The 23,880-nt window shown below is 40.0% G+C and overlaps 1 protein-coding gene across 1 annotated transcript in view; it reads left to right on the top strand.

Moving 5' to 3' along the window:
* LOC148574524 (uncharacterized) overlaps nt 1-23,880 on the top strand; it is a 44,568-nt gene that overhangs the window by 6,557 nt on the left and 14,131 nt on the right. Inside the window, exons 3-5 of the mRNA XM_088505908.1 lie at nt 5,280-5,406; nt 6,232-7,800; nt 8,305-8,841. Of these exons, the coding sequence (XP_088362034.1) occupies nt 5,280-5,406; nt 6,232-7,800; nt 8,305-8,841 (2,233 nt within the window). The remainder of the gene's footprint in view (nt 1-5,279; nt 5,407-6,231; nt 7,801-8,304; nt 8,842-23,880) is intronic.

Genomic DNA, 23,880 nt, shown 5'->3' with positions numbered 1-23,880 from the left:
CAGGAACAAGCCAACTACATTGGAAATTCACCCAGGCAGCACCATGACCCATACTCCAAAACATATAATCCTGGTTGGAAGAACCACCCAAACTTTGGGTGGAGAAATCAACAGGATCAAGGTCAAGATCAAAGACACCACAACCCCAGCAACAATGCAACTCACCAACATTCCACACAGAGATCATATCAGCACCCACCTAACAAAACACCTCAACATCCATACCAAAGTCAAAATGGCCCTTCTCACCCCTCCAATCTCAACTCACCATAATCTGAAGATAGACTCTCTAGGATTGAAACCCTACTTGAAAGCATATGCAAGGAAATTCAAGATAACAAGGTGTTCAAAGAGGAGGTGTGAGCCAATATCAAGAATCAGGGAGACACCATCAAGAGGCTGGAATTTCAAGTGGGATACCTATCTTAGAAGATTCCCAAACCTACTGATAGCTTCCCAAGTGACACAAAGAAAAATCCGAGAGGTGAAGCAAAGAAAGTCAGATGGGAAGATTGCAAGATGGTTACTATAAGTGATAAGGAGACTGAGGAAGAGCTGAACAAACCATCAGAACAATCTGAAGATACATCAGCAGGAAAGCAGGAAGAGAATCCTCAGGAAACCACAATTACGCAGAAAGAGTTGCTGAGGCTCTATGCACCCTTTCCCTAATTACTAAATGGTGGTGTAGAGAAGAGAATATACTCAAGGTTTCTTGACATATTTGCATCCCTCCATGTAAACATACCATTCATCAAGGCTCTCCAACAAATGCCCTCATACATCAAGTATATGAAGGAGCTGCTGACCAGGAAAAGCTCACCCAAGGGAGGACAAACCATAGTGATGAACAAGGAGTGCAGTGCTCTCATTCAACCAGAGCTACCTACAAAAAGGAAGGACCCAGGGAGATTTCACATCCCCTGTGCCATAGGAGAAACAATGTTTGACAAAGGACTCTGTGATCTGGGAGCAAGCATCAACTTAATGCCTTTATCCCTTATGAAGAGGCTACAAATCAATGAGCTGATGCCCACAGACGTAGTCATCAGGCTGGCGGACAAAACTCAAAAACAAGCAATTGGAGTGGTTGAAAACGTGTTGGTGAAGGTTGGGAACTACTTCCTTCCCACAGACTTTGTCATACTGGAAATGGAAGAAAGTCACCTTCACCCAATCATATTGGGAAGACCATTCTTAGCTACAGCCAGAGCGCTCATAGATGTTGAGCGAGGAGAGCTAATACTGAGGATACATAACGAATAACTCACCTTCAATGTCTTCAAACCCTCACAAGAAGCAAGTCAGGAAGGCAAGGAACTAAGGGCAGAGCATGACAGACCAATGGTGGGAGAAAAAAGCATTGAAGCACAAGCTGTACTGATGACAAGTCATCTTAGCCTAGTTTCACTAGCCTTTTTCTTTTGTTTTCAATTGAATTATGCACTTTCTTGAGCCAAAAGCAAGCCAATTTGGTAGATTTTCATGTTTCCTTTGATTTAATCAACCATGTATGAATTCATGCCATTTCATGAGGTTTTATGCTATAAATGTCACATATTATGAAAGAATGAATATCTCATGATTTTGAGCATAGCTTTGATGTGTTTGGTTGATTAATGATAGGTGAAGAAAGCTTGGAGAAAGGTTGATGCAAGGAGGAATGACTTGAGTCTTGGATTAATTATGAACCAGTAAGCAAAAGCTGGACCAAAAGTTAGCCCCTAACTTTTTGGCTAACTTTTGGGCAAAAGCTGGAGCAAAAGTTAGCCCCTAACTTTTTGGCTAACTTTTGGGCAAAAGTTGGAGCAAAAGTTAGCCCCTAACTTTTTGGCTAACTTTTGGCATGAAAAACACTCCCTGGATGCACCAAAAGTTTGCGCCAACGTTAGCCTCTAACTTTCTGGCTAACGTTGGCGCTTGAAAAACTCCCTGGGCTAGCAAAAGTTTGCGCCAACGTTAGCCCCTAACTTTCTGGCTAACGTTGGCGCCATGAATAACTAAGGGGAGGCCAACGTTGGAGCAAAAGTTAGACCCCTAACTTTTGCCCCAACGTTGGTATCAGCAAAACAAGGGTGCTGATGTGAAAAGTTGGAGCAAAAGTTAGACCCTAACTTTTACTCCAACTTTCACTCAAGCTTTCATGATTCCAACCCGGTTCAATTCGGTTCTTTTCCAAACTCCAAGAGCAATCAACCAAGGCCTCTCTCAACCCAATTCCACCAAGAGCAAAGGCCCAATTGAAGGCTTGAAGACCATTTGAAGAAAGTGTATAAATAGATTAGAATTTAAGTTTTAAGGGAGCTTCCCTTTTAGTTTTTCAGAATAGCTTTCTTTAGAGTTTTGCTTAGAGCTCACTTTTATTTTTCTTAGCATTGTTGTTTAATTGAAGAGAATTTGGGAGGAGAATTGATCTCTCTTCTTCCTTGTTCTTGCCCAGCACTCTTTACTTTTCTTGTCTTGGATTTTGGGTGGAGAATTGAAGAAATTCTGTTTCAATCTCACCTTGGGATCTTGTTTAATTTTCTGCTTAATTGAATTTCAGTTTCGGTTCATTGTTCTTCATCTACTTTCTTTGCAATTTACAATCTCCTTTGCAATTGTTCTTGTTGGATCTAGGAAGGCATTGAGATCTAGACTTGATTTTCTAGTCTCTTGGGTCCTGAGATCTGAATTCTCAATTTACATCCTCTGTTTACTGTTTTCATGGTCATTTTACTTTTCTGTTTTAAGATCCGGTTTGATTCAAGACATCCTTTACTTCTCTATTTGTTGCAATTTACTTTTCCTTGTTTAATTTCTGCAAATCCAACTCCCAATTCCCTTTACAATTCAAGCCATTTACATTTCTTGCACTTTAAGATTCTGCAATTTACATTTCTTGCGTTCTAAGTTTCTGCCATTTAATTTCTTGCTCTTTAAGATTCAGCACTTTAAATTCCAGTTCTCTTTAATTTCATGCAATTCACCCATTTCCTTTACTTTCTATGCAATTTAGATTCTGCAAATCACAAATCTCTCAACCAAATCTTGATTCGCTTGACTAAATCAACCACTAAACTAAAATTGCTCAATCCTTCAATCCCTGTGGGATCGACCTCACTCCCGTGAGTTATTATTACTTGATGCGACCCGGTGCACTTGCCGGTTAGTTTTGGGTGTTTTGGAGAAATTCGTTTCTCCGCGAAAATATCCCATCAAGTTTTTGGCGCCGTTGCCGGGGATTGATTAGATTGACAATGATTAAGTGAGGTGGTGATCTAGATCTAGCATTTTTATTTTCTGTTCCTTTAATTTTCAATTAACCCACTAACTGTTTGAATTTTTGCTTAAGCTAACTAAAACTTCATTCTAGCAATAGATTGAAGTATCACTAGTTTGTGTGTTTCTTATGTTATGCTTGTATGTCAGGTACAAGAAGAAATACACCCATCTTTCATGAACAAGACGAAAGAACTCTTAGAAGGTTAAGAAGAGCTGAAAGAGGAAAAAATATTATTGGAGAAGAGGAATCAGAAGAAGAATTCCAAGATATGGAGGAACATTCAACCAATCCACCAGGTGGAGCAGACAACAACAATAACAATCCACCCCAGAGGAGAGTTTTAGCTTCCTATACTTTTGCAAATCCTAGACATTGTGGAAGTAGCATCTTAACTCCAAATGTCAATGCAAACAATTTTGAACTAAAGCCACAACTCATCACTTTGGTTCAAAATAATTGCTCTTTTGGTGGAGGACCACTTGAAGATCCGAACCAACACCTATCCACCTTCTTGAGGATTTGTAACACTGTTAAAATTAATGGTGTGCCTCCTGACAGCTACAAGCTATTGTTATTCCCATTTTCTCTCAGAGACAAGGCCACTCAATGGTTGGAATCCTTTCCAAGAGACAGCATCAACAATTGGGATGATCTGGTAACCAAGTTCCTTGCCAAATTTTACCCACCTCAAAGGATCATAAGGTTGAAGACTGAGGTACAAACATTTACACAAATGGAGGCTGAACCCATCCATGAGGCATGGGAGAGATACAAGGCTCTAATCAGGAAATGTCCTCCTGAAATATTCACTGAGTGGGATAAGCTGCAGAATTTCTATGAGGGCTTAACATTGAAATCTCAAGAAGCTTTGGATCATTCAGCTGGAGGTTCCTTGCAACTCATGAAAACTGTAGAGGAAGCTCAAAATCTCATTGATATGGTGGCTAACAACCAATATTTCTTTGCTCATCAAAGAAACCGCCAACCCTCACAAAGGAGAGGAGTAATGGAGCTAGAAGGAGTGGACTCAATCTTGGCTCAAAACAAGGTGATGCAGCAGCAATTTCAACAACAATTTGAACAAATGGCCAAGAGGATTGATAGTCTCCAAGTTGCAGCAGTTAACACTAGCCAACCATTAACCACATGGGGGCAAAATGAAGAAACTCAGGAAGAACAACAACAAGAGCAAGTACAGTATATGCACAACCAAGGATCAAATGAAGTGTATGGTGATACATACAATCCATCCTGGAAGAACCACCCAAACCTCAGATGGGGAGATAATCATACCCAAAACCAACAACCATGGCAGAGGAACTCAAACCAAAACAACCCAAGAAGCAACCAAAACCACAACCAGCAGCAAACTAACCAAAACCCCTACAGAAAACCTCAAAACAACTATCCCAACCCCAACCAAAATGCCTACCATCCACCACCAACATCTCATAACCCACCTTAAGTATCATCTGAAGCCCAGAGAATTACTAACTTGGAGGCCGTGATAGACAAAATATTGAAATACCAGGAAATGACAACCAAGAATCAGGAAGCATCCCTGAAGAGCCTAGAGAGATAGATGGGGCGAATCTCCAAGCAGATTTCTCTTGAGAGACCTTCAAGCTCACTGCCGAGTGACACAATCCCAAATCCTAAGGAAGAATACAAGGCAATACAATTAAGGAGTGGGAGAACATTGATGAGTAACAATGACACTACTAAGAAGCAAGTAGAGAGCAGCAAAAGACCAATAGAAGAGGAATAGCCAACACACACAGAGGAAGCCAATGATGATGATGCAATGGCAAGCAAGGAAGCTTCAAAGCAAACTCAAGCAAAGGAGGAACAATAAAAAATTCCAAAAAAAGGGAATGAAGCAGTTGAAGAGCCAACCAAGAATCAAAAGCAACAAGCAGAGAAAACCTTTGTACCTCCACTGCCATATCCCCAGAGGTTCAACAAAGAAACCAAAGACCAGCATTTTCACAAGTTCCTTGAAACTTTCAAAAAGCTGGAAATCAATATTCCTTTTGCTGAAGCACTTGAGCAAATGCCTCTGTATGCCAAGTTTTTGAAGGAGCTTATCAACAAGAAAAGAAGTTGGCTTGAGAAGGAAACCGTGTTACTCACCGAGGAATGCAGTGCTTTGATTCAAAGGGGCATTCCACCAAAACTCAAGGATCCAGGAAGCTTTGTAGTCTCATGCACCATTGGCAGAATAATTCTCAACAAAGCTCTCTGTGACCTTGGTGCCAGCATCAACTTAATGCCTCTCTCAATGATGAGAAAACTTGCTATAGAAGAGCTTAAACCCACCAGGATGTCATTGGTCATGGCTGACAGATCAATCAAAACACCCACTGGAATTGTGGAAAATCTGTTGGTAAAGGTTGGGAAGTTTATCTTCCCAGCAGATTTTGTGATTTTGGATACTGAAGAGGAAGGAAACAATTCAATCATTTTGGGAAGGCCATTTCTAGCCACAGCAAGAGCCACTATCGATGTAGAAAAAGGAGAAATGATCTTCAGGGTCCACAATGAACAAATGGTCATAAACGTCTTCAAGTCAATGCAACACATTCCTGAGCAAGAGGATTATGTGAGAGTGGACATGATAGAGAGTTTGGTGGAAGAAATGCTGGAAGAAAGTCCTCAAGAGCAAGAAGGAAATCAAGGGGCAACAGAGGAACAAGTAGCTGAGACTTCCATTGAGCAAGATGAAAAACAAGACAAGAAGGAAGAAGTACAAAAACAAGAACTGAAACCATTACCCACCCATCTTAAATATGCATTCCTTGGCACATCGGAGAGCTTCCCAGTAATCATTAATTCATCCCTGACAAAGAAGGAAGAAGGAGAACTTCTTGATGTACTCAAAGCCCACAAAGATGCTCTAGGATGGACCATTGATGACCTGAAGGGAATCAGCCCTGCAGTATGTATGCATAAGATCCTCTTGGAAGATAATTCCAAACCAGTGGTTCAACCACAAAGAAGGCTAAATCCCACAATGAAGGAAGTTGTCCAGAAGGAAGTAATGAAGTTGTGGAATGCAGGGATAATCTTCCCAATATCTGATAGCCCATGGGTAAGCCCGGTTCAAGTTGTACCAAAGAAAGGAGGAATGACAGTCATCACTAATGAGAAGAATGAGTTGATCCCTACTAGAACAGTGACTGGGTGGAGGATGTGCATAGACTATAGAAGATTGAATGATGCCACCAGGAAGGACCATTTCCCTCTCCCATTCATTGATCAGATGCTGGAAAGGTTGGCCGGCCATGCCTATTATTGCTTTTTGGATGGATATTCTGGGTATAATCAAATCGTGGTGGACCCCAAGGACCAAGAGAAAACTGCCTTTACATGCCCATTTGGAGTCTTTGCATACCGGAGGATGCCCTTTGGGCTCTGCAACGCCCCTGCCACATTTCAAAGGTGTATGCTCTCCATTTTCTCTGATATGGTCGAAAAGTTTTTAGAAGTCTTCATGGATGACTTCTCTGTTTTTGGTGATAATTTCAATGCTTGCCTAAACCATTTAACCCTTGTTTTAAAACGGTGCCAAGAAACTAATTTAGTTTTGAACTGGGAGAAATGCCACTTCATGGTACCCGAAGGGATTGTTCTTGGCCATAAAGTTTCAAGAAAAGGGATAGAGGTTGATAAGGCAAAGGTTGAAATCATAGAAAAACTCCCTCCACCAATTAATGTGAAATCTGTTAGAAGTTTCTTGGGGCATGCCGGATTCTACAGAAGGTTTATCAAGGATTTTTCAAAAATAGCTAAACCTTTGAGTAATCTACTAATGCTTGATAACCCTTTTGTTTTTGATGAAAACTGCCAGCAAGCCTTTGAAACTTTAAAAAACAAACTCACAACAGCACCAATCATCACACCTCCGGATTGGGAGTTACCCTTTGAACTCATGTGTGATGCAAGTGACCTTGCAATTGGTGCTGTACTTGGGCAAAAGAAGGGAAACTTACATCATGTCATATATTATGCAAGTAAAGTGTTGAATGAGGCCCAAAGAAATTACACCACAACGGAGAAGGAGTTGCTAGCTGTAGTTTATGCTTTTGATAAGTTTAGATCATACTTGATAGGATCCAAAGTTGTGGTTTATACTGACCATGCTGCACTTAAGTATTTGATGACAAAACAGGATGCTAAACCAAGACTTATCAGGTGGATATTGCTCTTACAAGAGTTTGACATTGAGGTAAGAGACAGGAAGGGCACTGAAAACCGGGTTGCTGACCATTTGTCGAGGCTACCATATGAAACAATTCAACAAGCATCTCAGCCCATGAACGAAAGCTTCCCAGATGAGCACCTTTTGCAGATTCAGCAAGCACCTTGGTTTGCTGACTTAGCAAACTACAAAGTGGGAAGAAAGATACCTCAAGACTTTTCTAAGCAACAAGTAAAGAAGTTAATCAATGAGGGAAAGAAATTCTTATGGGATGAACCCTTCCTGTTCAAGAGATGTTCTGATGGAGTAATTAGAAGGTGTGTCCCTGAGAGTGAAATGAGGGATATCCTGTTGCACTGCCATGGTTCAGCTTATGGTGGACACTTTGGCCCAGAGAAGACAGCTGCAAAGATATTGCAGAGCGGCTTCTATTGGCCAACTATCTTCAAGGATGCCAGAGAATATGTTCACCAATGTAATGAATGCCAGAAAGCAGGAGGATTGACAAGAAGGAATGAGATGCCTCAAAATTTCATCTTGGAACTGGAATTATTTGATCTATGGGGAATTGATTTCATGGGGCCCTTTCCCCCTTCCTATTCTTTCAGATATATCTTAGTCGCAGTGGAATATGTCTCAAAGTGGGTGGAAGCCATAGCTACGACTACTTGTGATGCACAGATTGTCCTCCAATTCCTTAAAAAGCACATTTTCACAAGATATGGAGTGCCCAAGAGTTTTGTCAGTGATGGTGGAAGTCACTTTTGCAACAAACAGATGGAGAAGCTCCTCCACAAATATGGAGTAATCCATAAAGTGGCTATACCTTACCACCCTCAGACTAATGGCCAGGCTAAACTAGCAAATAGGGAATTAAAGAAGATCCTAGAGAAAACAGTGGGAAGCACAAGAAAAGACTGGGCTAGGAAGCTAGAAGATGCATTATGGGCATATAGGACAGCTTTCAAAACTCCTATTGGCAAGTCACCCTTTCAGCTATTGTATGGCAAATCCTGCCACCTCCCTGTAGAGCTTGAACACAGAGCTTTTTGGGCCAGTAAACTCCTCAACCTTGATTCCCAAGCTGCAGGAGAAAAAAGGTTGTTGCAACTGAATGAGTTAGATGAATTCAGGATAGAAGCTTATGAGAGTGCTAAGATATACAAGGAAAGAGCTAAAAGGTGGCATGACAAGAAGATCACAAAGAAGGAATTCAAGCCAGGGCAGCAAGTGCTCCTATATAACTCAAGGCTTAAGATCTTCCCTGGCAAACTTAAGTCTAAATGGACTGGCCCATACTTGGTAACAAAGGTTTTTCCTTATGGGAGCATTGAACTGCTAGATGAAGCAACAAAGAATCAATTCACAGTAAATGGTCACAGAGCAAAGCTGTACTTGGGAGGACAATGGGATAAGGAAAAAGAAGTCCAGAACCTACAGCCTTCCTGAAAGGAATTGAAGGATGTCAAGCTAGTGACAATAAAAGAGCGCTTGTTGGGAGGCAACACAACCTGAGGTAATTTTCTCTTAATAGCTAGTTTAATAAAAGAGTTGAGTAGATTCCTCTGTATTGTAAAGAGCTAAGTTTGGTGTTGCACACCAAAATAGTTAAGGGGTGAATGTTGAATGCTAAGTTTGGTGTTCCACCAAAAATTTCATTAAGAACACATTGCACCCTCAGCATGATCAGTATCGGCTCCAAACCATCAGAGAAACTGCTTAACAATTGTCATGTTTCCAGTTTTTGGTTGTTTTCTGGTTCATAGTTTGTTTCTTAGTTCATAGTTTATTTCCTTAACAAAAGTACTTGATGTTTCATGCATGTATTTATTTTGCTACATATAGAAGTGGGCAAGGAACTAAGTTTGGTGTTCCCACACCAACTTAGGTTCACAGAATCACAAGCATACATGCATGCTAACTACCTCTCAAGTACTTGGGGAACAAGCAACTTTCAATATCTTTTGTAGGAAGTCATTCAATTCTCTTGGAGGAAAAAGTACATCATCATGGACAGAGGAAGGATATATAACCCAACAATGATGATGACACAGAGGAAACAAATAGAATCCAAGAGGTTGTATTGTTCTCTGACTGATTCTAGTTCAAGTATGTTAATTGAAAGTGCAAATGTCCCCTGTTGATTTGTGTCTTCTTAGATTCATTTACTGTCTGCGAGTTTGTTTGGTTTCATGCTATTATGGCTTACTAAGTGCTTGACTCACTTTCATCTTACTTGAATTATATATTTTGTCCCCTGCATTTTCAATTCAATAAAAGAAATGTTTGAATGTGAAGTGAGATAGTTCTCTGTTAGATAGAAGTAAAATAAAAGTAAGTGGTGGTATGTGTGTGATTGTATAATAGCTCACCTTTAATGAATAAGAACACTAGGATGTCTCCTCTTAAGTAGAAAGTAGCTACTGTCTATGAATCTCAATTGAATAAAAATCCTTGGTTAGAAAGAAAAACAAAAAGAAAAAAAAAGGGAAGAAAAAGAAATAGCCAAGAAATGGCAAAACAAAAGAAAAACAAAAAGAAACAAAGCTGGACACCAATAGCTTGAACCTTAGAATATATGCCTGTGGTGTCTTTGTATTAGGATCTGCTTGGATTATTAAGCTCTTTGGAGTGCATCAACACTTGATGACTTGGGTTAACTAACCCGGGATCATCAGCTGAAAGTCCACTATCAAGAGCAACCTAACTACAAGGCATTTAGTAGCCCAAAGAGGTGCTGGGCATCAATGTTCTAAGAAGGAATGTGAGCCAAGTGTCTATAGTGAATAATGTGTCAAGTATAAAGAAAAGGAAATGAACTTGCTACACATGACACTCAAATAAAGCTCATGAACAAGATAATAGCCAAGGATAAAGGAATAATGAGAGGTCATAGCAGTATGTTACTTGAAACTTGAAAGAGGCTTTCTAGGCTTAAGAGTCAATAAGAGGTGAGTGTGTACATATCCACATAAAACCCCATGAACTACCAATAACACTATACTAGCATGAACATCCTCTTCCATTTCATTCTTTCTTCTCAATAATTCATTTCTTGTTTGGGGACAAGCAAGCTTTAAGTTTGGTGTTGTGATGACAAGTCATCTTAGCCTAGTTTCACTAGCCTTTTTCTTTTGTTTTCAATTGAATTATGCACTTTCTTGAGTCAAAAGCAAGCCAATTTGGTAGATTTTCATGTTTCCTTTGATTTAATCAACCATGTATGAATTCATGCCATTTCATGAGGTTTTATGCTATAAATGTCACATATTATGAAAGAATGAATATCTCATGATTTTGAGCATAGCTTTGATGTGTTTGGTTAATTAATGATAGGTGAAGAAATCTTGGAGAAAGGTTGATGCAAGGAGGAATGACTTAAGTCTTGGATTAATTATGAACCAGGAAGCAAAATCTGGACCAAAAGTTAGCCCCTAACTTTTTGGCTAACTTTTGGGCAAAAGCTGGAGCAAAAGTTAGCCCCTAACTTTTTGGCTAACTTTTGGCATGAAAAACACTCCCTGGATGCACCAAAAGTTTGCGCCAACGTTAGCCCCTAACTTTCTGGCTAACGTTGGCGCTTGAAAAACTCCCTGGGCTAGCAAAAGTTTGCGCCAACGTTAGCCCCTAACTTTCTGGCTAACGTTGGCGCCATGAATAACTAAGGGGAGGCCAACGTTGGAGCAAAAGTTAGACCCCTAGCCCCAACGTTGGTATCAGCAAAACAAGGGTGCTGATGTGAAAAGTTGGAGCAAAAGTTAGACCCTAACTTTTACTCCAACTTTCACTCTAGCTTTCATGATTCCAACCCGGTTCAATTCGGTTCTTTTCCAAACTCCAAGAGCAATCAACAAGGCCTCTCTCAACCCAATTCCACCAAGAGCAAAGGCCCAATTGAAGGCTTGAAGACCATTTGAAGAAAGTGTATAAATAGATTAGAATTTAAGTTTTAAGGGAGCTTCCCTTTTAGTTTTTCAGAATAGCTTTCTTTAGAGTTTTGCTTAGAGCTCACTTTTATTTTTCTTAGCATTGTTGTTTAATTGAAGAGAATTTGGGAGGAGAATTGATCTCTCTTCTTCCTTGTTCTTGCCCAGCACTCTTTAATTTTCTTGTCTTGGATTTTGGGTGGAGAATTGAAGAAATTCTGTTTCAATCTCACCTTGGGATCTTGTTTAATTTTCTGCTTAATTGAATTTCAGTTTCGGTTCATTGTTCTTCATCTACTTTCTTTGCAATTTACAATCTCCTTTGCAATTGTTCTTGTTGGATCTAGGAAGGCATTGAGATCTAGACTTGGTTTTCTAGTCTCTTGGGTCCTGAGATCTGAATTCTCAATTTACATCCTCTGTTTACTGTTTTCATGGTCATTTTACTTTTCTGTTTTAAGATCCGGTTTGATTCAAGACATCCTTTACTTCTCTGTTTGTTGCAATTTACTTTTCCTTGTTTAATTTCTGCAAATCCAACTCCCAATTCCCTTTACAATTCAAGCCATTTACATTTCTTGCACTTTAAGATTCTGTAATTTATATTTCTTGCGTTCTAAGTTTCTGCCATTTAATTTCTTGCTCTTTAAGATTCAGCACTTTAAATTCCAGTTCTCTTTAATTTCATGCAATTCACCCATTTCCTTTACTTTCTATGCAATTTAAATTCTGCAAATCACAAATCTCTCAACCAAATCTTGATTCGCTTGACTAAATCAACCACTAAACTAAAATTGCTCAATCCTTCAATCCCTGTGGGATCGACCTCACTCCCGTGAGTTATTATTACTTGATGCGACCCGGTGCACTTGCCGGTTAGTTTTGGGTGTTTTGGAGAAATTCGTTTCTCCGCGAAAATATCCCATCATGTACACCCTGGAATTCCTTTGGGTGATGAACAAGAGAATCAGCAGTTGTCACAGCTAAAGGAAACTCAAGTGGAGCCAAAATCACCAGAATCATATGAGACCAGCAACAAAATCTCCCTAGGGAAAGAGACCACAAAGAGCAGGATAACAGTAAAAGAAACAAAGAAGAAAGTACCAAGGAGATGGAGGAATAAAAATATCCCTACAGAAGATTTCTCTCTAGGGGATAAAGTGATCTCAGCTTACTTCCTAGATATCCCACCTCATCTCCCCACCATCCCATCTCAGTTACCTAAGGTTTTCACCATCAACAAAGTTCTCTCCCTAGAACATGTGGAGATCATTGATGAAGCCAATGGATATAGGTTTACTGCAAGAGGGGAAGATCTGAAGCATTACCAACCACCATGACAAAGGTAGAACGTCAAGCTAGTGATGCTAAAGAAGCGCTTTATGGGAGGCAACCCATGTTTTACATGCTTTTAAAAGTAGTTAATAAAGCAAGGTTCAGGGATTTCAACTCAACTTGACATACACTTGAATGAATCCTTTTGTGCAACATATAGTGAGAAACAAGTTTGGTGTTCAAGGCACACTAAGAAAACATAAATGTAACCCATATCATGTCACTCTTAGGGGCCTTGAACAAATCTTTTACACCACATGGCACCAAACTAAGTTTGGTGTTGCCAATGTTGCATACATGGATGTTGAGTTAGTCAGTTGGTGTGCACTCATTAACAACACTTAGTAGTTAGAAACAAAAAATTTAAAAAGTAGTTATTCTTTTAATTTTGCCGCCACTTTCCACAAGTTTTCTTTTAATCACATTTTTTTTTATTTTGTAGGAGAATTGATGGGGCAATTGAAGGGTTCGGCCACCACAAAAAGGGAAGACTATACACGTGTCTTCAAGGGGATTGCATTGGAAATTGTTGCCATGCAACATTGGAAGGAGAACAAGCTTGGACACTAAACCAACCCCATCATTAAGATGATGATCCTTGTGCTCATCCCATGCTAAACCCCATCCGTCCATCACACAACCACCCCATCAATCCACACCTTTCGTTCACTCATCATTTTCCTATATAAGTGAGTCCTAGTCCGTACTTCCCTTCACATTCCAGCAACCACTTCTTCAAAATTTTCACTCTCGAAGTACAACTCTCCAAGCCACACCCTATCCAAACCCAACAGAATTCCACCACTCATCACTAACCTCAACACCTTCACTTTCCAAAAATCACTCATGGCATCATCAGGCTCCAATAGGCAAAAGAGAAAGGAACCGGTTGAGAGCAACCCTTTTGATGAAGGGAAATTCAAAACTGCATTCCATGAATGTGAATTTGAACGGATAAAGCTCAAAAAGATACTGCCTGAGTTAACATTCCAGTTCAACGAGGATGAATGCCCACAGATTTGAGAGAAGATCGAACTAAGGGGTTGGCAAAGGCTCACGAACCCAGAAGCAAAGATAAATGCAAACCTCATCAAAGAATTCTATGCAAATGTGGTCAGAGAAGACAAAACCAAGGCCCCCACCTTCAAAAGTTACGTGAGAGGAACAGAGGTGGACTTCAGCCCCAATGCCATAACGAGGGTTCTTCAGCTGAAATCACCACATTTTGATGAGCCCAGTTATCACGTGAGAATAAATAATGGCTCCGACAATGATGAACTTGAAGAAATTGTGAATGATATGTGTGTTATAGGATCTGACTGGGAAAGATATTCAGATAGAAGACCTCGGTTCATCAGGAGAGGAGACCTCATCCCGGAAGCCAAGGGATGGTTTGAACTCGTGAGGAGATCTATCCTCCTAGCTGCAAACAATTCTGAGGTCAATGTTACTCGAGCTACTATGGTACATTGCTTAGTAAAGGGTGGAGGCATCAATGTGCACGAAATTATAGCTGAGGGGATTCAAGAATCATCCGAGAAGAATGATTCAGGTGCTAGACTTTGGTTCCCCAGCACCATCCTTAGGCTGTGTACGAAAGCCAAGGTAGTCTTCGAGGACAGCAACCCAACTTAGGTAAATCCTGGAAGGATGGTTACACTCCAGCGTATAACTTATGTAGCACCCGCCCAACAACAAAGAAGGCCTAAATAGGGAGAAGAACATCACAAGAAGAGCCTCACCAAGAAGAACCTCAACAGGAAGAATACCAGCAAGAAGAGTATTATGATCCAAACAATATAAATCTGGGACACATTCAAGGAGCCATTGAGGACTTGGCAAGGAGATATATGGAAGGGCAAGAGCAACAACTACACATTCAAGCCCAAAGGATGGATCGTCAAGAAGAACTCCTCTCTAATTGGATGAATCAACAAGGGGAGTAGCAGAAACAACAATTGGAACACTACTCCCAACTCACTCAAGCCATCAATCAGGTGACTGAAAGGCAAGAGCGTCAAGACAAACACCTTCAAGAACTCAACCAACATCAGCTAGCTCAGACGAAGGCATTCAATGAGTTCAGCATACTTAATGAAGGACAGCAACTACATAGGGAGGAGTTCAACATAAACACTCAAGCCAAGTTGAACTACATGTCTAGTCATATGCATAATCTACACTTTGCAATCCCTAGGTATGATGAGGTCCAAAAAAATTTTACAGAACAAGAGGAAAGGAAGGTGAAACAGCAGAAGGAAACACTGAAGAAGAAGATGGAAGACGCTAGCTTCTGGAAGAAGTTGATTGGAAAAAGCAAGGGAAGTGGGAGTGCAAGCACTCAAGAAAAACACAAAGAGGACAAACAAGAAGGAGAGCAGGAGCAACCTCATGAGTAAAAGGTGGTGGAGTTCCCTCATTGTCCCATCTTTTTCAAGTTTTAAATAAGGAAAATCATGTATGAAATAGAACATGCTTCCATGGTAGTTTAGAATTTTCAATTCTATTTTTAGTATTCTCCTTGCTTAGGTCTATGATTGCTAGTCAAATTGCCTGTTTTCAATTCCATCTTGCTTATTGTATGCTTGTCCTTTTTAAGCTAAATAAAAAGAGATGTTATGAAAGACCAGAGTGGAGTTCAATTTGTGGAGTAAGTTCTTAGATTTGTGGTGTAGTAATCACTTAGCTAAGTTGGTTCACCAACAAGGTGGGATGGCAACTATCTGTCCTAAATCATATGCTTGAAACACACCCATGAGACTAGCTAAATAATAAGATCCTAATAAGAAAAAGGAAAAGAACAATAAGAGTTGAAAAAGAAAGAAAAGTTAATAAAAAATAAGGCTAGGCACCAAGGGCTTGAATCTTGAGGGATGTGTCTGTGGTGCTCTTGTACCAAGGATCTACTTGGATGAATGAGGTCTTAGGAGTACTTCATCACTTGGTAACTTGGTTAACTAACCCGGGATTATCAATTGAAAATCCACTATCAAGAGCAACCTTGATATAGAACATTTAGTAACCCAAAGAGGTGCTGGACACCAAGACCTCAAGGAAAGAAAATAACAAACCATGTGCCTGTGGTGTGCATGTATGGGGGAGAGAGACTTGAGGAAGTAAGTCCTTAGGGGTGCTTCAACACCTAGCACCTTGAACCAACTGGTTCGGGAGTGTTGGCTAAAAGCTTATTTTAAAGAGTCTCCCCCTCACAGAGCACTTAGCCTAAGGATGCAATAGACCTTGGAAAGACAAAGGGATCAATGAATAACAGTCTCAAAGGGTGCAATCAAGTGAGTATTCCAAGGCATGATAAAGGTCTGAAAGCCAGTAAAGGAATGAACCTAAGTTGCTATGCATGAAACCCCATAAAACCAAGAACATGACTTCCACAATAATGATTCATTCATCTTGTCATTTCATTCATCATTCTCTTGTTCCAGTACTTGCTTAGGGACAAGCAAGCTTTAAGTTTGGTGTTGTGATGCTAGGGCATTTTGGCCAGTTTCACTGACCTTTTCTTTATGGTTTTAGGGTAGTTTCATGCACTTTCTTAGGAAATAAGCAAGTTTTGGGTAGAATTTCACTTACATCTTGATTCAAGCTAACATTGTGATTTTTATATGAATTCATGAGAATTATGCATGAATTGAATGACAAATTGGATGATGCATGTCTCATAACTTGGACTAACACTTTGATGCACTTTATTGCTTGATTTCAGGACAAAGGAAGCAAGGAAGAACCACGTTAGCAGCCACGTTAGTCTAACTAACGTGACCTCTAACGTGGAAGGGGAGCTAGCTTGCAATGTTAATGAGAAAAGTAATCGCCAATAACGTCCTCGAAGCCATCATAGCCCACGTTAATTGCCATGTTAACTATATTAACGTGGTAGTTAATGTGGAAGAAGAAAATGAAGCCAACGTTAGTGACACTCACCTTTGTCTCTAACGTTGGACCAAGCTCATATTGGCCACGTTAAGAGCCACGTTAACTCAGTTAACGTGGACTCTAACATGGGGAAACAAAAGAATGACCAACGTTAGTGACACTCACCTTTGTCACTAACGTTGAGCTAAGCCACTTTGAGCCACGTTAGTTGCCACGTTAACTCAATTAACGTGGACTCTAACGTGGAGGGAGCAAAGAATCGCCAACATTAGTGACACTCACCTTTGTCACTAACGTTGGGATGAGCCACTATGAGCCACGTTAACTCCCACATTAACTACATTAACGTGGAAGCTAACGTGAGTAAAAGGGATGATGAGCCAACGTTAGTGACACTCACCTTTGTCACTAACGTTGGAGATGGCTAGCAATACCACGTTAAAAGCCATGTTAACCTAGTTAACGTGAACTCTAACGTGGGAAGTAGGGGCATTTTGGAACGTTAGTGACAAAGGTAAGTGTCACTAACGTTCTCGAAGATGTGGCAAGCCTACGTTAAAGGTCACGTTAGCCACACTAACGTGAACTCTAACGTAGGGAGAAAGGAGAATTCTCAACGTTATTGGAAAAAGTAAGTCCCAATAACATGTGCGAAGGACCAAGAGGCAACGTTAGTGGTCACGTTGATGCCACTAACTTTGAAGTTAACGTGGAGCATCCTTGGGTTAGGAATGTTAGTGAAAAAGGTGATCGTCACTAACGTTCTCGAACCCACACTTTCACTTAACGTTAACGCCACTAACGTCCTAAGCTAGAATCTCTGCCTACATCACACTTTCTCTCTGCAAGTAAAGCTAAGCCCACTGAAGAAGATAACTTCTTCAACTCAAGATCCAAAGGCCCATATCCAAGACTTGAAGAGCCAACTAGAAGATCAGAAGAATAATATAAATAGGGAGAACTTTTAACTAGAAGAAAGCTTTTGGCATTATTAGAATTACTCTCTGTATTTTACTTTTTCTGCAACTTTTAGTTTAATTCTCAGAATGTACTCTCCATCTATGCTTTTCATTCCCAGAGCTATGAACAACTAAACCCCTTTCATTGGGTTAGGGAGCTCTGTTGTAATTTGATGGATCAATAATAGTTTTCATTATCCTTCTTCTCTCTTTTCTCTTGATTTTACTAGAAAGCTTTCAATCTTCATCCAATTGAGTAGTTATCTTGGAAAAGAAGCTATTCATACTTGGATCTCTTCTGAACCTTGGAAGAGAAACGAAGAGATCATGCTAGAATTACTTTCTCATGTTGGACCAAATTGGGGTTTGGGCGGATATGGTGACATATAATTCTCCCAATACTTTGATTTGGAAATACATGTGGTATAATCAGTGACCACACTTCATCTCTTCTCATGAGAAATTAGACCAAGAAATTGGCTATTGATATGATTTGAGAGATTGAATTACCAAGGAATTGGAACACTTAAGATTGCCAAGGAGATTAATGAATGCATTGATTGAGGAAGAGATGAAAATGAACTTCATCCGGAGAATGCAACATCTCCTAAGCCCAATGAACTCCCCATTTTTGATCTTACCCATTCTCTTTACTTTCTGCTATTTACTTTCATGCTAAACTCCCCTTCCCCATTTAAGATTCTGCAATTTACCTTCCGTTATTTATTTTCTGCAATTTACTTTCCCGCCATTTAATTCCCTGCAATTCTCAACCCAATTTCTGCTTAGCTCAACTAGAACATTCTTCCAATTAAAGTTGCTTGACCAATCAATCCCTGTGGGATTCGACCCCACTCTATTGTGAGTTTTACTTGACGACAATTCGATATACTTGCCGAGGGAGATTTGTTAAAGGACAAGTTTCCGTGCATCAGGGTCACTACACTTTTCAGGTAAACCTCCCATTAAAGCAGATATGGAACTACCTAAAGGAATAGTTTCTAATTCATTAATTTTGTCTTTATGTATACATAAATCTTTTAGAAACTTTGCATATTTAGGTACCTGTTGAATAACATCAAAAAGAGGAACAGTTACCTCAACCTTTTTGAATATCTCTACCATTTTGGGATCAGGTTCCAGCTGCTTCCTGGGCTTCCTTGCAAGTTGTGGAAATGGGATAGGAGTGGTGTCTTCTGCAGTATCTGCGCCCTGTGATGCTTCCTCCTGTGGTTGAACTTCTTCTTTTTCAGCTATGTCCTGTGTGTCCTCTTCCTCTTCAGCATCTTCTATTTCCACTACCTCTTCAGCTGAGGCGTGTTCTGGTGGGCTTGGCTCCTCCTGATTCCTCTCCTGCAGTGTGGTTCTGGATCTCAGGGTGATGTCATTAATGCCACCCTTGGGATTGGGTAATGGTTGAGAGGGAATTCTACTGGAGCTCAAAGGCTGGTTATTGGAGTTATTCATTGATCCAATCTGTGAGACAAGAGCTTGCAGAGTAGCGTTCAGACCATTTAGAGTGGCATTAATGTTATTTTCCATGGTTTGTTGTCTCCGATCAATAGATTGTAGTAAATCATCATTAGAAGATGAGGAAGGATAAGTAATTTGAGAGGTCTGCTGTTGGATATTCTGTGGTCCTTGGGACTGTCTCAGGTGAGGTGCTCTGTAAGGCTGGTTCTAGTTCTGCTGCCTGTTGTTGTTATTATTCCACCTCTGATTTCCCTGATTGTCTCTGCCTCCTCTGTTGTTGTTGTCCCTCCAATTCTAGTTAGAATTGTCCTGCCATCCATGGTTGTAATTGCCACCTTGATTGTACCCTTGGTTGCGGCGGTCATAGAAATTATGAGTGGCTGCTACGGTGTTGTCTTCCTGCTGGAGCTGCGAACATTCATCAGTATAGTGGCTATAATCAGCACAGATTCCACAAACTCTCTGTGGGACTAACTGTTGGTTTTGTTGTGGTGGAGAGGGTTGAGCTTGCTGAACTTGTTGTTAATTCAATTGCATCTGCTTCAGCAAGTTGGTCATTTCACAGATACTCTGAGTCTGAGCAGTAGTTTCTCTGCTAGAGGATACTTCTGCAATGGCTTTGAACGGCCTTGTTTCTATCTATGATTCCGAGTAGATTCAGCTAAGTCGCTGATCAATTGCCATGCCTCGTCAGTGGTCTTGTACTTTTTCATAGACCCATTGCTAGCACTTTCCAACGTGGTCTTATCTTGGGGCCTCATGCCTTGTGTGACGTAACCGAGTAATACTATCTTATCAATCATATGGTGGGGGCATGCTTCCAGAAGATTATTAAAGCACTCCCAGTATTCATAGAGAGTCTTAGATTCATCCTGAACAATCATGGAAATGTCTTTCCTCAGTTTATCAGTAACTTCAGCTGGAAAGAATTTTTATAAGAATTCTTTTCTCAGTGTATCCCAGTTGGATACAGTTGCTGCTGGTTGAGTGTAGTACCACTCTCTTGCCTTCCCCTTAAGAGAAAACGGGAAAGCTTTTAGCAAAATTGAAGTTTCATCTGCACCATCACGCCTGACAGTAGAATAGGCTGCTTAAAAATCTTTCAGGTGCTTGATAGGCTCTTGAGCAGGCAAGTCATGAAACTTGGGCATCAAATTGAGTAGTGCGGTCTTTATTTCAAAATCTATAGCCACCGCTGGTGATGTGCTTGAAATGGTTGCATTATAAAATCAGGGGCTCCAGCCTCCTGGATAGTAACTCTCCTAGCTGCTGCCATGTTACCTGCACGTAAATCAACCAAATCAGTAGAACGGGGGCTGGTTTCTTTCTCAAGTGACGTTTCAGATCCGCCCTCAGAGAGGACTAACCGACGCCGAGCTTGCCTTATTCGTGAAATAGTTCTTTCAATCTCAGGATCGAATACTAGTAAGTTTGGATCAGGAAGTGAACGCGTCATCTAACGAAAGAAATAAGCATCTCATGGTAGCAAGATAAAATAAAATGCAAATAAATAAAATCTAATTAATAACTTTAGCACCCTATTACAACTCCCCGGCAACGGCGCCAAAAATTGATGTGGCGGAAATTGGCTAATTAAGAATTGATATAAGTTGTGCGTTGAAAGTATAGTTCTTAACCAACCAGAAATCCGCTTATCAATTTAGAAGGGTTGTCACAAAAATTAAAATTAAAATACTGAAAGTATGAATCCCAGGTCGTCTCCCAACGAGTTGCAGAAAGGTGTGCTATTTTATTAATCAGATATTTTCAGAAAGAGTTTGAGTTGAATAAACAGGAAATTAAATTGGGGAAATTAAGTAATTTAAATAAAAACCTTGACTGGGAGTAGATTAGTTGGAAGCCCTATTCTTGTTGCAGTACTCTCAAGATTAATTGATAATTGAAGGTCGTTCTATTTAGTTATCCCTTACCGAATAAGAGAAAGTCAAACAAGTTGGAATGATGTTTCTACTCACAAGTCCCAATCCGCTTACTTGGAAGGACTGGCGTTAGTGACTAGAGAGCCATCCAACAGTAAACCCAATTACAATCTCTCTTTTGAGTATTCCAACTCAAGGGTTCCTTTCAATCAACTCCCCATCAAGTTAGGGAACTACTCGCTCATTGTGAATATGGAACACATAACATAGGAAAGGGAACTAATGAAAGACATGATAAATAAAACTCAAAGGAATCAATTAAAAATAAAAGTAACTCTTGTATTAATAAATTCTAAAATAATCCAATAGTAAAATTGAGTAAATTAAAGGACATGGAAGAATAAAGCCAAGTAAAGAAAATGAACTAGAATGACGAAGTCTTGATGAGGTAATAACTCTTCTCAATATCCCAATGCAAAGAGCTATCAAAACAAAAATCCTAAGAACTATGAATGAGTCGAGAGAAAACCTAAAAGAGGAGTAAAACTAGATCTAAAAACTAAATACTGTGTAGAATGAATGTTCTTTTTGGTTTCTGCATGTTCTCTGGCTCTAGTCTGCTTTTCTGGGCCGAAAACTGGGTCAAAACAGGGCCCAAAATTGCCCCCAGGGAATTCTGCAGATTATGCAGATCGCGCATTTCACGCGATCGCGTCATTCATGCGGCGTTTTGCTTTGCCACGCGGGCGCGTCGTCCACGCCTCAGCGTCACTTGTGCTATTCAAATCCGCACGGTCGCGTGAGCCATGCGGCTGCGTCATTGCGATTTCCTCTCTTCCGCGCGGTCGCGTGAGCCATGCGGCCGCGTCACTTCTCGCTGGTCATCTCCTTAATTTCTTGTGTTCCTCCCATTTTTGCAAGCCTCCTTTCCAATCTCCAACTCATTCATGCCCTATAAAGCCTGAAACACTTAACACACAGATCACGACATCGAATGGAATAAAGGAGAATTAAAATACATAATTAAAAATCTCTAGGAAGCAAGTTTTCAATCATGTAATAATTTTAGGAAGGAAATATAAATGCATGCTAATCATATGAATAAGTGGGTAAAGATCATGATAAAATCGCACAATTAAACACATTATAAACCATAAAGTAGTGGTTTATCAAACACACAAGAATAAAATATCATGGTTAAATAGTGTAACTGATAAACCACTATTTTATGGTTTATCTTGTGCTCAATTTAGTGGTTTCATCAAGTCTTTGCACACATATTCATACGAATTGCATGGTTTTACAATTCCTTCCTAGTTTTGTTTTATGGTTGAAAACTTGCTTCCTAAGCCTTCAATTTGTGTATTTTAATCCTTCTTTATACCATTCGATGTCGTGATCCGTATGTTCAGTGTTTTCAGGCCTTATAGGGTAGGAATGGCTTAGAGGATGGAGAGGAAACTTGCAAAAATGGAAGGAGCATAAGAAATAAAGGAGATAACCAGCGAGCATCGACGCGCACGCATGGATCACGCGTGCGTGTGATTTGAAGATCTGCACAGCGATGCGCGTGCATACTTGACGCGTGCACGTGGATTGGAATTCTGCAAGATGACGCGTGCGCATGCCTGACGCGCATGCGTGAAACGCGAAGATGACCAGTGACGCATACGCGTGATTGACGCGTACGCGTGACATGCGCGATCTGCAGAAAACACTGAAAACACTGGGGGCGATTTTGGGCCAAGTTTTGACCCAGTTTTTGGCCCAAAAATACAGACTAGAGCCAGGGGACATGCAGAGACTCAACACATTCTCATTATCATAGTTTAGATTTTTAGATTGGAATCTTAGAGAGAAATTGCTCTTCCTCTAGGTTTTCTACACATTCATTGTTTTAGTTTATGCTTTTGCTTTGGATATTGAGAAGAGTCATTACCTCCGTTGAAGTTGTTATTCTAGTTTGTTTTCTTATTCCCTTACTCTTCCATATCCTTAATCTTTATTCAGAGTTACAATTGGATTATTTTTAGAATTTATTAATGCAAAGGATTACTTTTACTTTTAATTGATTTTCAATTATTGTTTATCATGTCTTCTTTTTATTCCCTTTTTAATTCCGTGCAAGTAATTTTCATGTCAATGGAGTAGACTCCCAGCTTGATCTGGGGGCTGATTAAATGGAGACCTTAGAGTTGGAATGCTCAAGTGATTAGTTAAATTGGAAGTTGTTGGCTAATTCTCTCTTTACTAACGCTAGACCTTCCCAAGGGAGAGGACTAGGATTTGCGAATAAGAGTTAGCTCAATCACTTAACTTTGCTTTATTTAGTAAGGGTTAACTAAGTGAAAACAACAACCTCTTTATACTACACTTGAGAGAATTCCAACAAGGAAAGAACTTCCAATTAATCATTCCCCCAGTCAAGGCTTTTTATTTTGAATATATAAATCTCTTCTAATTTTCATTGCGATAATTTACAATTATTTATTTTCTGTCATACAACTCTCAAAATTTCTCGGAAAACTCCTGATTAATAAGATATCACCCTTTTGTCAACTCGTTGGGAGACGACCTGTGATTCATACTCCCAGTATTTTTATTCTAATTTTGTGACAACCTTTCTAAATTGATAAGCAGATTTTTGCTGGTTAAGAACTGTACTTACAACGCTGTTCTTATATTATAATTTCTTAATCGGCCAATTTCTGCCTCCATCAATTTTTGGCGCCGTTGCCGGGGAGTTGCAATAGAATGCTAAATTATTAGTTGGTGTAAATATTTTTAATTTATTTATTCGCGTATTTTATTTTATTTTATTACCATGGGCTGTATGTTTCTTTCATTGAATGATGCGTTCGTTCCCTGATTCGAGCTTAGCCGCATTTGATCCTGAAATTTAAAGAACTCTTTCACGTATTAGGCGAGCTCGGCGTCGGTTAGCCTCTGA

The sequence above is a fragment of the Arachis ipaensis genome, chromosome B2 (genome assembly GCF_059453495.1).
Source record: "Arachis ipaensis isolate K30076 ecotype BB chromosome B2, ASM5945349v1, whole genome shotgun sequence".
NCBI lineage: Eukaryota > Viridiplantae > Streptophyta > Magnoliopsida > Fabales > Fabaceae > Arachis > Arachis ipaensis.
This window is presented reverse-complemented; position numbering and strand designations above follow the sequence as displayed.